At 42.3% G+C, this 17,463-nt stretch overlaps 1 protein-coding gene across 13 annotated transcripts in view; it reads left to right on the top strand.

The window, feature by feature from the left end:
- The window catches only part of HUWE1 (HECT, UBA and WWE domain containing E3 ubiquitin protein ligase 1), a 226,822-nt gene that overhangs the window by 119,159 nt on the left and 90,200 nt on the right, over positions 1–17,463 (top strand). For all 13 annotated transcript variants that reach the window (XM_077479218.1, XM_077479208.1, XM_077479201.1 and 10 more), the window contains 4 exons: positions 74–155; positions 820–996; positions 11,915–12,074; positions 14,995–15,353. In XM_077479218.1, the coding sequence (XP_077335344.1) occupies positions 74–155; positions 820–996; positions 11,915–12,074; positions 14,995–15,353 (778 nt within the window). The remainder of the gene's footprint in view (positions 1–73; positions 156–819; positions 997–11,914; positions 12,075–14,994; positions 15,354–17,463) is intronic.

The raw sequence follows: 17,463 nt of genomic DNA, 5'->3' as shown, positions 1-17,463 counted from the left end.
GTCTTTATTGCATTTCATACTAAGCAACTCTGAAATGTTCTTATAACTAACTACATCATTGCTTTCCTGACAGATGGATAACACCTGTCCTACTGCTTATAGACTTCTATGAGAAGACCTCCATTGCTTCGAAGCGGAGAGTACAGATGAATAGGGTAACCTTTCAAAATATTATGAATCTTGTTCTGTATAAAGAAAAGCAAGCAAAGTATTTGCTGTGTGTACAAGGGGGTGGGGCAACTTCACAATCATGGTTTTCCTAATACACTTCCAAAGCGTCATTTTAAGGACGTTGTAAATGAGAATGTAAGCTTTTTTCATTGTGTTTCTTCCCAATAGTAAAAAGACTTGTCCTCACTGAATTCAATCCTTTTGTAAGCAAACTTGAGGCCTATATTTAGATTTCTGCTGTTCATTCACCAGTTTTCCTGAGGTCTAAGTTAGTCTCTGGGCTGTACGCTCTCCTCTCACATTAATGGAGATGCGTCCTTCCTCTTTGTCAATGAGAAGACTGTCTGTAACCTTGTTCACTACATTCTTATGTTCCCTGTCTTAGGGCAAGTGCAGCTGAAAGGTGAAAAACTATTGTGCTATATGAAAGGAAAGACATAATTTTAGTATTCTTCCATGTTCCTCCCCATACTTAATGTTTATTACACAAAAGGACTTTACAGCATTAGCAATCCTAATGACACCTGCAAATGTGTCTTCAGTGATCAATCCTTGTATCTTAAGGGATTCATAGCTTTTGGGTAAGATTAGAGACTTTTTTCCCCAATAAATGGAAATGCAATATTTTATATTTTTTTTCCTTTTTAGTATCTTCAATCAAATGGTAACAACTGGCGTTGGTTTGATGACCGATCAGGACGTTGGTGTAGCTATAGTGCTAGTAACAACAGCACTATTGATGCAGCATGGAAAGCTGGGGAGACTTGTGTGCGTTTTACAGCCGGCCGACGAAGATACACTGTACAATTCACCACTATGGTTCAGGTATTTTTCTGTTTATATTCATTGGTTTATCTCCATGTATTGTGTTTTTTTTGTTTTTTTTGTTTTTTTTCCACCATTACTGAACTCATTTCATTATAGCAATTTTTTTTGGTTTGTCTTTTTTTTTGTTTTTTTTCCTCAAGTGTAATTGTTTACATAAGCAAAAGATAAAACAAATTAAAATGCACACTACATTATTTCACTCAAATCATGCGTGTTTAAATACCGCCCCAATGTAACTGTTTGCATAGTTGAAGTAAAAAAAAAGTTAAATTCATATAAATTGATCACAATGACAGGCACCATGTAAAGTCCCAAGTCCGCTTTTTAATTTATTTTACTTTATTCAGTCTCCCTCACATCACCCTGTGCTTCCTTGGGACCTCAGTCTGGTTCTCTCTGTCCTGCAGTAACCACTCCTTTATACCAATCAGGGAAGTACCCTTAGATCTGTCCTGCAAAGTGGCCGCCTGGGTTGCTATCCAATCTGACGTGTCTCAGAGCTTAGTGGCTATCTTGTGAGAAGCCCACTACTCATTCTTCAGACAAGGTGGTCTTGCACCCAAGGTGGCATCAGTCTTCCACCTCAATGAAAACATTGTCCTTCCGTCTTTGTGCCCTACTAATTGCACTGCCTGTATGTTGTCAGAGATAACAGTCTAGGTCAAAGCAACAGCATCTTATTAGAAAGATGGATTCCTTATCAATCCTACCTTCAGGACCTAATAAGGGACATTATGCTTCAAAGCCCACCATCACTAGATGGAGAAGACCTGTCATCGCCTTGAGCTTGCACGCTAATAGACAAAACACCACCTGCACTTTTACACACTCCCTTCACCAGGTCATTGGGTGTTATCTGGACTTCTCGCACAACCCTATGTGGTTTAGCTTGGTAAGGTCACAACCCGGACCCCTGTTTTGATTCAGTTTTCAAAGTTTTACCAGGTTCGACTTCCAGTCTTCTTTGGATGCAGCCTTCAGCTACAACGTTTTTGCAGCCGTAATCTAAAGTTGGGTCTATTGACCGCTGTTATTGTTGGACCTATTGGCACATTTTTGTTTGCCTAATTGTTGCCCACCCTTCTCATTCATTGCTTGAGGACGTCCCTGGGTCTATAAATACTCAGCCTATGATCCTATCCTATGTAGAATACGAATAAGCTGAATTTCGACTTGCCTGTAAACTCCATTTCTTTCTCGTACATCACGGGACACAGAGACTCAGTAATTACTGATGGGTTATAGGGTATCACTAGGTGATTGGATTCTGGCACACCCTAGACAGGAAGTTCAATCCCCCATATAACCCCTCCCCCTACTGGAGGTACCTCAGTTTTTTTCGCAAGCGTCTTAGGTGTTGGTCACAAGTAAAGATGTGCTGTGCTCCTCTGGAATATCCTTACTGTGGCCAGCTATGCAACTGGATTCATTCAAAGTGTCTTTTCCAGACTGAATTGGAGGATACCTGGGCCTCTTGTCCAAAGAAACAAGGTTTTACCTGTAACGCTTCTCTTTTTAGAGAGCTGGACCCTGGGACCCAGTATTTGGCTTTTTCAGCCATATTCCTGGCAGGGTGCTTTACGGGCCAGAACTGCATATCCCCCTATTCAAGGGGGCCCCAGTCTCTGAAGGTTTTTTCCTAATGGAGCCCACTGTGAGAGGTGAAGATTGGGTCTGTTATTCAGACCCTGCAGCTGGATAAGGTAAGGGAGACTCCTCAAGAATTTTTCTAATTCTAGTAGGTTTTCTCCTTTTAAGTAAATATATGCTATGCTTATAGTCGCCACCGGGGGCTGCCAAGAGCACATACAATTCATGCCTGATCTGTCTACTTGGTGTCCACGCTCTATTCTCCTCCAGCCATGCTCCAGGAAGGATGAAGGTAAGGGATTTTTTCCTTTTGAGATTCTCCCTCCACGGATTAGGGGACAGACAGGCCTGGGCAGAGAGTGGTAGCATACCGCACCACCCGCCGCCGTTCACCTCTACCGTTTCAGCGGCTTCACGTCCACTGGCCCTTCCCTCTCCTCTGCCCCAGCCTCCCTTCCATACCTCTGCTCGCAGTTTTGGTCGGAGGAGGGGGGAGCGGAGCACTAGGCTACACAGGTTTTAAAGTGCACTCTTTTTCAGATGCACGCAGCCTATGGAGGGACACAGAGCTGACAGGCGCATGTGAGTGTGGAGGACACAGGCATTCCCAGGAAGCATTTACTTGGCACCAGACTGAGTCTTGGCCGTAGTAGCGGCAGTTGCTGAACTACAGAGCTCAGCAGTCAGTGCATTTTTTTGTGGTACCTTTTTAGAGGTCGACCGATATATCGGCCGATATTTGCCATTTTTTTAATTAATCGGCATAGGCCGATTGTGCTGATAAAAAGCCGATTTAGAACTAGGACTTTGAAATGACTTCTGTAATAGAAGTCAGTGTAAGTTGCCTGAGTCATAGAAACGTCTTTCCTCCTCTCTGGGCAGGCTGCCAAGAAAAGAACAGAAAGATACAATGTTTACACTTGAATGAATGAAGTCATCTCTGTGTGTAGAGTTCTCAGTTTAACCATTTAAAGACTAAATCTTTTCTGACACTTGTTGATTACAAGTAAAAATCCTGTATTTTCTGCCAGTAAATCACTTAGACCCCCCCCCCCCAAAAATTATATATATATTTTTAGCAGAGATCCTAGGCAATAAAATAGCGGTTGTTGCAATATTTTATGTCACACAGCATTTGCACAGAGGTCTTACACTATTTAAAAAATAAAAATAAAATAAAAACAGTAAAGTTAGCCCATTTTTTTTTTTTTCGTCCAAAAGTTTTGACTACCTGTTTTTATTTAATATATAGGTTTTTTTTTTTTTTTGTTTTTTTTTAATCTAAATCATACATACAAGTAAACTGATTGGAGGTTTGTTTTGTTTAATAAATGTTTAAATGTAAGAAATTTTCTGTATCACTTATGAAGGCTGCTTTCACACTGGAGCGGGCAGGCGTTGATGGTAAAACGCAAGTTTTAGCGGCTCTTTACCATCATTTTAGCGGTGCTATTTGGCTGCTAGTGGGGCACATATAACCCAGCTAGCGGCCAAGGAAGAGGTTAAATGCGCCCATGAAGCACTGCTGCCAAATCGCATTGCATGCGCTTCGGCAATGGTGCCCATTCATATCAATGGGCAGGAGTGGTGGAGGAGCGGTATACACCACTCCAAACGTGCTGCTTGCAGGACTTTTTTTTTAAGATCCTGCCAGCGCATCGCCTCAGTGTGAAAGCACTCTGTCTTTCACACAGACTGCAGGGGAGCCATTTTGCAGGCACTTTACATGCGCTATTTTTAGCCCAAAAGCACCTGAAAAACGCCCCAGTGGGAAAGGTGTGTTAGATCAAGGGGGATTAAAAAAATAAAAAAGGAAAAAAATAAATAAAATAAAATCGGCCTAAAAAATCGGCATCATATATCGGCTATCGGCCGCCATGATTTCTAAATATCGGCATCGGCCAGAGAAAAACCCATATCGGTCGACCTCTATACCTTTTGTTGCTTTGCACTATGGGTAGAAGAGGTACAAGTCCCCCGAAGAATAGGGACTCAAAGGGGTCCCCTTCAGGCTCTGAGGACCCCCCCCCCGCAAGACCCAGGGAGGCTGGCCAGAGAGAGCCATCGGGGGGGCCCCCCTCTGTCACCCAGGACCCTCAGAGTGAGGAACTCTGGGATAAAGGAGAGGAATCCCCCTCAGAGGATTGGGAGGAAACTGATGATTCCACTTCTGAGGAATATAGTGGAGAAGGGCCCTCTTCAGCTTCTCAGGATGAGAAGATGTTGGTGCAAATGCTTGCTGGATTGGTCCGTTCCACATTGTTACCCGTACCTAAGTCAGTTAAAGAACCCACTTCTTCTCTGGGTTCACTGAAACCTCCTCAAACTGCACGTGCCTTTCCTGTTCATGGTTTACTGGAAAAGCTTATCTATTCTGAGTAGGATCACCCAGATAAACATTTTTTTTCTTTCTAAAAAGTTTTCTACACTTTATCCTATGGAGGTAAAATTTAATAAAATGTGGGGTATAGCGGCAGTTGACGCCACCATTTCCTCAGTAAACAAAAGCCTGACTTGTCCTGTTGACCCAACTGATAAGAAAATGGAATTCCTATTAAAAATGTTTTCTCCTTGGCAGGTTCAGTAGCTCAACCTGCAGTGGCAGCAATTGGAGTCTGTCAATATTTGAGAGACCATGTTAAACAGGTGCTTAAAGCTTTACCTGAACAGCAAGCCCAGGGGGTTAGCTAACTTACCAGCGGCTTTGTGTTTTGGGGTTGATGCCATCAGAGATTCTATCCTTCAGACCTCTCGCCTTACACTTGGATTGGTACACATGCGTAGAATCTTATGGCTGAAAAATTGGTCAGCCGAATCACCATGTAAGAAACTCGTGGCGAGATTTCTCTTTCATAGTGCAAAACTGGAGAGGATTTGGACAATTATATCCAAAGGATCTCTAGTGGGAAAAACACCCTTTTACCAGTCAAGAAAAGGAGTAAACGTCCCTCCTTTAAACGGGCGCTTTCTCCAGTGCCAGGGTCATCGGCCTCCAGGCAGTCACGATGGCCTCCTCCGGCAGGCTCAAAGGTTAAAACTCAGTCAACCCCAGGGACAAAAGCAGTCCTGGGGGAGAAAGTCTTCAAGATGAAACGCTAAGACGACCTTATGAAGGGGCGCCCCCGCTCACTGGAGTGGGGGGAAGACCACTAAAGTTCTCAGGGCTCTGACAGGAGGAATTTCGGGATAAATGGGTGGTCTCCACAATAACTCTAGGTTGCAAACTAGAATTTCGAGAATTCCCTTCTCCTCGTTTCCTCAGATAAAATGTTGTCGCAAAAAGTTATCATGGTAATTCCCATGCAAGAGCAGGGAATGGGGTTTTATTCAAACCTTTTCACGGTACCAAAGCCAAACGGAGATGTCAGATCCATTCTAGATCTCAAAGCTCTAAACCGATTTCTAAAGATACGGTCCTTTTGCATGGAATCGATCTGATCGGTAGTATCCATCTTGCAAGGAGGACAACTTCTGGCTTCAATAGACATCAAGGATGCATACCTGCGTGTACCTATTTTCCCTGCTCATCAAAAATTCCTGTGTTTCGAAGTAGAATAACGACACTTTCAGTTTGCAGCTCTGCCTTTCAGGGTAGCTACTGCACCTCGGGTGTTTACAAAGATCTTGGCCCCTCTTCTGTCCAGATTAAGGTCCCATGGTAAAACAATAATAGCATGCCTAGACGACTTGCTCTTGATAGACCGGTCGGTAGCCCGCCTGGACTAAAATTTGGTCACCAAGTTTTTGGCGAAGAAAACTGCTATGAAGAAACTGAAATACCTAGGAATATATGTAACAAGAGACCCCAATGAATTTAAAGTAATAATCTAACACCTCTCCTGGCCAGATTTAAAAAGAAATCTGATGGCAGCGTTTTCCACTATCAGTGGCAGGGAGATGTAATCTTATTAAAATGCTGTGGATGCCACAATTACTATATCTGTTACATAACACGCCAGTATGGATAGATAAGAAATGGTTTAAAAAGGTTGATGCGCTATTTAGAGACCTGATTTGGAAAGGAGGGAAGGCCAGAATAAGTCTCCAGACATTACAACTACCAACAAGGGAGGGGGGGAATGGCGGTACCACACCCTCTAAGTTTTTTGTTTCTTGTGGCACAATTGCAACACCTATAGGGTAGTGAAGAACTAGGGGAAGGGAGTTAAATCATAATGGGAGCGTCCCATTGGACCCTGGTTTAGGTATTAGTGGCAAATTATTTTGCCTATAGAAATCCCACGGTAAAATTAGTTATTAAGGTTTGGAAAGCTCTGAAGTTGTTAAATGGTCAAGGAGGATTGACAGAATTTTCCCCATTGTGGAACAGGAATCTCCAGGAAATGGTCGCAATGGGAAAGGTCCAAGAGTGGGAAATTAAAGGGATAAAGTGATCCGTTTTATATGAGGGTAGTACTTTAAAAACTTTCGCTGCCCTAAGAGCAGAATTCGACATTTCCAATCAGTCCTTTTATAAATATTTGCAAATTCGGCATGCCCTGAATGCACAGTTTGGTAATCAGGGACCAGAATGGAACATATCCCCAGTTATTCAAAAGTTATTTAAGGCCAAGAAGAGGGGATTTGTTTCAGAAATATATCCAGATATCTGTAAGGGGATTTGTTTCAGAAATATATCCAGATATCTGTAAGGGAGTGTTAACAGGGGCGGAAAGTCTTAAAAGTAGGGGAAAATGGGAGGTGTTGAAGATGCCTTTTTTCAAGCTAGAAAAATAATGCAAAGATGGCAAGCTAGGACGTCCCCGACTGTAGAAGAATGGATTAGTACAGTAACGGAAACAGTTTGGAAGGAAAAAGTAGTATATACACAGAGGGAATTATAGGGAATTTGAGAAAATGTGGAATGGAGAAACTGGGTTACCCTATATGAGATTTGAAGAAAAAGGGAATTCCCTAGAATAAATAATAGTGTGATTGGACATCTAAAGAATAGGAAAAAAGAAGTGAGCGTACTGGATTTAGAGAAAGGGGTAATAGAGAAAAAGTAAAAGAAAATGTATGTATATATAGATTGGCGGAATAATGATGTCGTGTTTATATTTATTGATTTTGTATTTGATGTGAAAAATGGAATAAAGAATATTAAAATAAAATTTGGTCATCCCAATCAACTACCTGGAATGCCTAGGTTGGGTCCTCAACTTAGAGAAGTCTTTAACCAGTTCCCGACCGGCGCATGCCGATGTACATCGGCAGAATGGCACGGGCAGGCATATTGGCGTACAGGTATGTCCATTTCTATATGCCGCCCTGCCATCGCGTGCGCGCCGGTCGGGACCCCCGTGAGTCCGGTCTCTATCGCCGCAGAAATACCCGCGATCGTCTCACGGGGAGGCTGAACAGGGAGATGCCGTTGTAAACAGAATCTCCCCGTTCTGCCTAGCAACAAGTGACACTGATCTTTGCTCCATGTGATTGGAGCAGAGATCAGTGTTCACTAACACAAAGCCCAGCCCCCCACAGTTAGTAACGCCCCTAGGAACACTTAACCCCTACACTGCCCCACCCCCAATGGTCCCAAAAATGTCTGTGTCCGCCATAATGTCGCAGGCACAATAAAAATCGCTGATTGCTGCCATTACTAGTAAAAAAATTTTTTTAGAAAAATGCCATAAATCTAACCCCTATTTTGTAAATGCTATAACTTTTGCGCAAACCAATCATTCGCTTATTGCGATTTATTTTTTATTATTTTTTTTTTTTTTTACCAAAAAATCTGTAGAATGCGTATCGGCCTAAGCTGAGGGAAAAATCTTTTTTTTTATATATATTTTCGGGGGATATTTATTAACAAAAAGTAGAAAATAATGCGTTTGTTTTTATTATTTTTTTTCAAAATTGTTGCACTATTTTTGTTTATAGCGAAAAAATAAAAACCACAGGGGTGATCAAATACCACCAAAAGAAAGCTCTATTTGTGGGGAAAAAAGGACGTCAATTTTGTTTGGGAGCCACCTCGCACGACCGCGCAATTGTCAGTTGAAGCAACGCAGTGCCGAATCGCTAAAAAGTGGTCTGGTCTTAAGCCAGCAAAATGGTCCGGTCTGAAAGTGGTTAAAACCAGTAAGAAGACTAGAGTATTTGGGCCTGGTCATAGATACAGCCCAGCAAAGATCAGTGCTATAAGAGAATTGATTCAGGTAGTCAGGGCAAAAGAAGGGTCTTTCTATTCATCTTTATATGTGGTTTTTGGGGAATATGGTGGCTTCATTCGAAGCAGTTCCCTACGCTCAGTTTCATTCAAGACTGCTGCAAAACAGTATCCTATTGGCCTGGAACAAGAAGGTTCAGGCGTTAGATTTTCCGGTGCATCTGTCCCCTACAACGTGTCGGAGCCTCAGCTGGTGGTTGATACCCAAAAATCTGTGGAAAGGAAAATCCATTTTACCAGTTACCTAGACAGTGGTAACAGATGGCAGTCTTTCGGGTTGGGGGGCAGTCCTGGAACAGTCGACTGTCCAAGGGAGATGGTCCAAGACAGAGAGGACCTTACCCATCAAAATTCTGGAGATCCGTGCGGTGTATCTAGGCCTAAAAGCCTGGACACTCAGGTTGCAGGGTTGCTCTGTCAGGATCCAGTCGACAATGCCCCAGCAGTGGCTTATATCAATCACCAAGGGGGCACCAAGAGTCGTGCAGCTCAGAGAGAAGTAAACCAGATCTTAATCTGTGCAGAAAGACATGTGCCATGCATATCGGCAGTCTTCATTCCGGGGTTGGAGAACTGGCAGGCGGACTACTTGAGCCGCCAGCAGTTAGTCCCAGGGGAATGGTCTCTTCATCCCGTCGTCTTGGCCATATGCCAGAGATGGGGTTCCGGATGTAGATCTCTTTGCGTCCAGGTTCAACAACAGTGTCAAGAACGAGGGATCCTCTTGCATGCGGGACAGATGCGTTGGTAACTCCGTGGCATCAGTTCTCTCTGATTTATGCATTCCCTCCTATTCTGCTACTGCCACAACTTCTTTGCAGGATCAGACAGGAAAAGAAGTTGGCGCTTCTTGTGGCCCCAGCATGGCCCAGAAGAGCTTGGTATGCAGAAATAGTGAAGATGGAGGTAGGCTCTCCTTGGACCCTACCGTCCCATCCAGACCTGCTATCCCAGGGACCAGTATTCCATCCTACCTTACAAACGCTAAATTTAACGGTTTGGCTCTTGAAACCCACATTCTGAAGAATCGTGGGCTTTTGGGCCCTGCGATATCTACCTTGATTAATGCAAGAAAGCCAGCTTCCAGAATGATTTATCACAGAGTCTGGAAAACATATGTCTCCTGGTGTGAATCCAGGGGTTAGCACCCCAGAAAATGTCATAAGCAGAATCCTCAAATTTCTGCAAAATGGGTTAGAGATGAAACTGGCCTTAAAGCGGTAGTAAACCCGCATTTTTTTTTTTTTTTTTTTTTTAAACCTGCAAAGCAAAAGGCATAATGAGCTAGTATGCACCGCATACTAGCTCATTATGAAATACTTACCTTAGAACGAGGCCCCGACATCTCGCCCGATCCACGCCGAGGAAGCCGACATGCTCCCTCGGCGTCTCTTCCGGGTATCGCGGCTCCGGCGCTGTGAGTGGCCGGAGCCGCGATATCGTCACTCCCGCGCATGCGCGCGGGAGATTTAAATCCGGCCGGACGAGCGCTGCCGGATTTTCGCGGAGAGAACCCCCTTGTGCGCATGCGCCGCTGCAGTCAGCGGCGCATACCGAGGGGAATATCTCCTAAACCGTACAGGTTTAGGAGATATTTTTTTTACCTACAGGTAAGCCTTATTATAGGCTTTCCTGTAGGTAAAAGTTAAAAAAGTGGGTTTACTTCCACTTTAAGTACCATCAAGGGCCTAGTCTTGGCCTTATTGGTTCTGTTTCAACATCTACTTGCTTTGCATTCTTTGGTCTGAAGCTTTATACAAAGGGTAACGCGCCTTAATCCTCCAGTTAGGGCACCTCTGAACCCCTGGGATTTTAATTTGGTTCTGTCAGCTTTACGGAAGCAGCCTTTTGAACCGATACATCAAATTCCCTTAGTTCTATTGACAAGGAAATTAATATTTCTGGTGGCCATTTCTCCTGCCAGAAGAGTATCAGAATTAGCGGCCCTCTCTTTTAAAGAACCGTATCTGATAATGCACAAGGATAGAGTGGTGTTACACCCTCATCTTAGTTTTTTACTGAAGGTGGTCTCAGGTTTTCATCTAAACCAAGATATTGTTCTGTCTTCCTTTTTTCCAAATCCCTGCTCTATAGAAGAGAAGTCACTACATTCTTTGTATGTAGTGAGAGCAGTCAAAGCCTATCTGGAAGCGACTGCTCAGGTTCGCAAAACGGATGTTTTGTTCCTATTGCCAGAGGGTCCTAAGAGAGGACAGGCAGCGTTGAAATCTACCATTACTAAATGGATTTGACAAGTAATTGTTCAAGCTTCTGGTTTGAAGCAAAAGATTCCGCCTTTTCAAATCAAGGCGCACTCCACTAGGGCCATTAGTGCTTCGTGGGCGGTGCATCACCAGGCCTCCGTGGCTCAAATCTGCAAGGCTGCAACCTGGTCATCAGTCCATACATTCACCAAATTTTATCAGGTGGATGTGAGAAGGCATGAGGATATCGCCTTTGCGCGTAGTGTGCTGCAGGCAGCGGTACAGGGTCCTCAGGTCTGATTACACCCTATGTTGTGTGGTTCCCCTCCCCTCAGATAACATTGCTCTGGGACATCCCATCAGTAATTAGTCTGTGACCCGTGATGTACGAGAAAGAAAATAGGATTTTTATAACAGCTTACCTGTAAAATCCTTTTCTTTTGAGGTACATCACGGGACACAGAGGTCCCTCCCCTCTTCTAACACACTTATATTGCCTTGCTACAAAACTGAGGTACCTCCAGTAGGGGTAGGGGTTATATGGGGGATTGAACTTCCGGTCTAAGGTGTGCCAGTGTCCAATCACCTAGTGATAACCTATAACCCATCAGTAATTACTGAGTCTCTGTGTCCCCTGATGTACCTCAAAAGAAAAGGATTTTACAGGTAAGCTGTTATAAAAATCATATTATCTTGGCGGTAGGGACACAGTCCACCCCTTTTTACTTGCTAAAACTCTGACTCATGGAGTAAGATAGATTTATGGGGGGGGGGGGGGGGGTGCGCGGCACGGTGCCAAGGTTCGCCATCACTGGTCTAGGGATACCAGTCCTATGATTTACTCCATGATAAGAAATTTAGAGGCACGTTTAAAGTGCTACTTTTATATGTACTGTAACAATGGAACATTTTGTGATGTTAGTGTTGGTAATATGTGTATTTTCCACAGGTAAATGAAGAAACTGGAAATAGACGGCCGGTAATGCTGACTCTGCTGCGTGTTCCACGTCTAAGCAAAGGTGGCAAAAACGGAAATGGCCAAGAACTGGAAAAGACTTTGGAAGAAGGCAAGGAAACTGATATCAAGCAAAAGGAGGAGAAATTGGCTGGTATGCGCTCATATATTTTCTCCATTTTCATTGCTAATTGTAACAGACAAGTTGCTGTACAAAATTGAGAACTTTTACATTAACTTTGACTTAAAATAATGCTATAGTTACCACATACACCTTCATTTTATAACATCAGCGCTGTCATATCAATTAAAAATTGTTTTTGGGGGGTTTTTTTTCCCCCTTCCCAACAATCTGATATTGTCTTGATTCCTGCCAGTTTGGTTCCTGCCAGTCTTTTTTTATTTTTTTATTTTATTTTTTTATTTATTTTTTTAACAATTTCAGTTTGCAGTTTGGGAGAATCCATTTTGGGGACATGTGGAAGAAAGCTCTGGTCAAATTAAATTTTTTGGCCTAAAAGCAAAATGTGTGGCACTGCACATCACCCTGAACATACTAGCTCCACTGTGAAACATGGTGGCAGCATCATGTTGTGGGGATGCTTTTCTTCAGCAGGGACAGGGAAGCTAGTCAGAGTTGATGGCAAGATTCATGGAGCAAAATACAGGTCAATCTTAGAAGAAAATCCGTTCACGTCTGCAAAAGACTTGAGACTGGGGCAGAGGTTCCCCTTCCAGCAGGACAACGATCCTAAACATACAGCCAGAGCTACAATGGAATTGTTTAGAGCAAAGCATATTTATTTGTTGAAATGGCCCAGTCAAAGTCCAGACCTAAACCCAATTGAGAATCTGTTGCAAGACTTGAATTGCTGTTCAATTGCTGGCTCTACAAAGTATTGCCCCGAGGGAACGGGGGGGGGGGGGGCGGGTTAAATACAAATGCACGCTACACTTTTGACATATTTATTTGTAAACCATTTTGACAACCACTTCACAATAATGTGCCACTTTGTGTTAGCCTATTACAGTAATGGTGAACCTTGGCACCCCAGATGTTTTGGAACTACATTTCCCATGATGCTCAACTACACTGCAGAGTGCATGAGCATCATGGGAAATGTAGTTCGAAAACATGGGGTGCCAAGGTTCGCCATCACTGGCCTATTACATAAAATCACAGTAAAATAAATTTACGTTTTTGGTTGTAACATGAAAAAATGTGGAACATTTTCAAGGGGTATGAATAATTTCAAAGCACTGTATATGGACGATATAAGGGACATAACCTCTTGCCAATATCTAAAGTTTTGGGCATCGCCTTATCAGGTGAATAAAATCTAGCAGACAGCTAGAACATCAGGGACAAGTAATACTGGTAATTCTAAGGCATTAAAATCTAACTCGCAATTAAAGCTGTAGCCTGAAGTCCACAAAATTTATGTTCACTATTGTCTATTCAGTAAATGTGTATCTATGGTTAAAATGTGAAATCATTTATTAACCACTTAAGGACCGCCTCATGTAAATATACATCCTCTTTTTGAAGAGGGATATCTCGGTAATGGCAGCAGCTGCTGCCACAACCGAGGTATCCCTCTTTACAGGAGGCCGTCCTGTGTACGATAACAGTGGTCTCCGCAGCGGGTTCGCCGCGAGATCAGTTATCGGCGGCCACCCCCTCCCGCCGCTTACCGGAGCCGTCGGTAGCGGCGGAGGCGATCGGGTCCTGTCGATGGCCGGTTATGGAGACGAGTGAGGCTAAGATGGCCCCCATTCGTCTCAAAACGTCACTTCCGCCCATACCTCTTAAAGGTATATTTTTTTCAATGTCATATTTTTAAAATGACTTTTTTTATTTTTTTATTTTTTTTATTGCATTTAAGTCCAAATATGAGATCTGAGGACTTTTTGACCACAGATCTCATATTTAAGACGATCTGTCATGCTTTTTTTCTATTACAAGGGATGTTTACATTCCTTTTAATAGCAATAAAAGTGATCCATACATTTTTTTTTTTTTAAATGTAAAAATAAATAAAATCAAGTAAAACAAATAAGAAAAAATAAATTTAAACCCCTCCCCCCACCCCCCCGTCCTGCCGAGCTCGCGCACAGAAGCGAATGCATACGTGGATAGCGCCTGCATATGAAAATGGCGGGCAAACCACGCGTGAGGTATCGCCGCGATCGGTAGAGCGAGAGCAATAATTCTTAGCAATAACACAAAACATGCAACCTGTAGAATTTTTCAAATGTCGCTTATGGAGATTTTTGAGGGTAAAAGTTTGACGCCATTCCACGAGCGGGCGCAATTTTGAAGCATGACATGTTGAGTTTCAATTTACTCGGCGTAACATTATCTTTCACAATATAAAGATGGGCTAATTTTACTGTTTTATTTTTTATTCAAAAAAGTGTATGTTCCAAAAAAAAGGGCGCTTGTAAGATCGCTGCGCAAATATGGTATGAAAAAAAGTATTGGAATGACTGCCATTATATAAATATTATAATTGGGGGTTCTAAGTAATTTTCTAGCAAAAAAAAAAAAACGTTTTAAACATGTAAACGCCAAATCTGAAAAAGAGGCTTGGTCCTTAGGTGGTTAATTTCCACATGGTATTTCAGTGATTTCTAATCTTGAATTCTGTGATACGTAGGCACTGAAGTGTCACACATTTCAGAGTTTGCCTTCTGAGCTACAGAGGTGCTGAGAAGAGGAATTAAAGAAAGCAGTCGGTACAGGCATCACAGGTAGCAAGGTACCATGAGATTAGGTAGTCTTTAGAAATTGAAAGTAAATGGCAAAGGGGAAGCTGAAAAGCATATAAAGATTCCAGACAGGTGTGGAAAGAAAGGACTGGCAGCACTCGAAACATGAAAGATTTTTTTTTTAAGTTTACTCTTTTTGGGTTGGTTTTATTGCTATTACAATGCTCATGTTCTAAAATGACAATGTGTATTCTCTGACCATATACGGTAATTCCTTTAATGTGTTATGTTTTAGGGCACTTATCTGTGTTTAAATTGATTTGTACCATTAATCTTTTTTCACTTCGTTCCCCCCAAACTAGATCCAGTTCCTGCTCCTGAGAGTACTACTCAAGAGAAAGAGTCGCCCACTGATGAGCCTAAAGTTGGAGACATAGTTATTCAAGGACTAACAGAAGAGATGGTGACTGTGTTGATCAGGTCATGTGTTAGCATGCTTGGTGTTCCTGTAGATCCGGACACGTTACATGCTACTCTTCGACTTTGTCTGCGCCTTACCCGTGACCACAAATATGCCATGATGTTCGCTGAGCTGAAGAGCACACGCATGATCCTAAGCTTGACGCAGAGCTCTGGCTTTAATGGCTTCACTCCATTAGTTACCCTCCTTTTCAGGCATATCATAGAGGATCCATGCACATTACAGCACACTATGGAGAAGGTAAGGGTTTACAGATCTAACATCTTTTCACTGAGGCATTTTAGCTTATTTCAAATTCAGTGTCAGTGCAACAATTTCAGGAGAATACTCCTTTAAAGGAGAATACTTTGTTTGTAATAGCTGTAAAATCCTAAATCCTTTTCTACAGTAGTTAATTGAGAGGCACAGTACATTTTGGTAAAGGTTCTATATCAGTTTGGAAACTAAGCAAAGGGTATTGCCAACTTTTTTTTTTTTTCTTTCTTGATTTAACCTGGTGTCCAACCTCCTAGAGACAAATTATATATTTGAGGTATACAGTGTCCCTCAGTATACACTCGGAGAAACATTTGTTTGGTTTGCAGCTAAGTTAATTGAAATTCATGGCTTATTAACCTCTTTACTTTAGAACAACTCAGCTATTGGGTATCTGCGTTATCAGTTGCTTGCTCTGGCACTGTGGCTGGAGCAACCTTCTTTAACACCATTTCTTTTGTTTTGTGTAGTCAGTAAAAAAAAATATTTTAGGATGAGGAGATTAAAAAGACTATTTGAAGCAGTTGTAAACCGCTGATGTTCAAATAGGAAAAAAAAAACCTTCAAGGCAATGGCATAATGTGCTAGTATGAGTCACATACTAGCACATTATGAAATACCTTGGAACAAAGCCCTCCAGTGCTGTAAAGTCACAGCTGAGAGTGCTGACATGTTCCCCTGTCTGTCTTCTGGACTTGTGATCTACGGGCTATGTGATTGGCCAGAGCATGTGCGTCGGAGCTGCCGTTTCCGGCACAGGATCTAAAGGTCTGGCACTGTAAGCCGGTCCATCAGAGCACATGCACCGACGATGTAATCGGCTGCATGCACTCTGAATATCTCCTAAACTGTGCAAGCTTTGGAGATATTCACAGTACCTATGGGAGATATTCACAGTACCTATGAGAGTTTACTACCACTTTTAATGTTTTTTAAAAACGAAAAACCATGTAAAGGCTATTCCTGATCTTGTTTGAAAATGCTAGCTGATTGGCTTTCATGCTGATTCAACTTGTTTTGTGTGTGTGTGTATGTATATATGTATATGTATATGTATATATATATATATATATATATATATATATATACATACATACATACATACATACATACATACATACATACATACATACATACATACACTGTATTTGCTGGCGTATAAGACTACCTTTTACACTTAAAAAAAAAATGCCCAAAAATCGGGGGTCGTCTTATACGCCGGGTATACAGGTATACAATGCTGCCCGATGGATGTCAGCCCCCAAATGTCTGCTAATACTGTATGTGGCTTCAGCTACAAACACTATACGCCGTTGAGCCAATCCCGGCGAGCGCTGTATTCTATTAATGAATACAGAGCCTGCTTGAATTGGAGTAACAACCTCTGCCAATCCGAGCAGGCTACATACCTTCTCAGATTGGCTTTGAGAGAGAAAGAGGCAAGGGCTGATGATGCTACAGCCTCTGCCAATCCAAGCAGGCGTTGTATTCATTATAATAATACACCGCTCACCATACTTCCCTGGGTAAATCCATTCACTGATCTCTTACTACTATACATCCTGCTATTTGCCTTTGAGGTCCCAGGCACCCCAGAGGTACAGGTAAATCTGGGACGTATGACAGGGGGGTTATTAAATGCATTTTGGTGGACAATTCCCATAGAATGGAACCCAAAAGTGGTATAGGTTTGGTTAGTGAAAAATTCTACTTTCCAGAGTTGTGGCATTCAATAGATCTCTGTTTGTGTTATTATTGTTTGATTTACTTTATGACATAACACAGCATGGCGGATGAGTAGTTGGCATTCTTGCTTTGTGTTTTTTAATGGTTCTAATGTTTTTTTTAAATGGTGTTGCCTCAGAAGGGGGGTAGTCTTATACCGCGAGTATTGCCCAAAACCTATGTTTTCACTTGAAAAATAGGGGATAGTCTTCTACGCCCAGTCGCCTTATACGCCGGCAAATACGGTGTGTGTGTGTGTGTGTGTGTGTGTGTGTGTGTGTGTGTGTGTGTGTGTGTGTATATATATATGTATATGTGTATGTATGTATATATATATATATATATATATATATATATATATATACATATA

Source organism: Lithobates pipiens, unplaced genomic scaffold (genome assembly GCF_037356315.1).
Source record: "Lithobates pipiens isolate NorthernLeopardFrog02 unplaced genomic scaffold, aLitPip1_a1.2 Scaffold_1, whole genome shotgun sequence".
Taxonomy (NCBI): domain Eukaryota; kingdom Metazoa; phylum Chordata; class Amphibia; order Anura; family Ranidae; genus Lithobates; species Lithobates pipiens.
The sequence above is the reverse complement of the archived record's forward strand: the minus strand, read 5'-3'. Positions and strand labels throughout refer to the sequence as shown.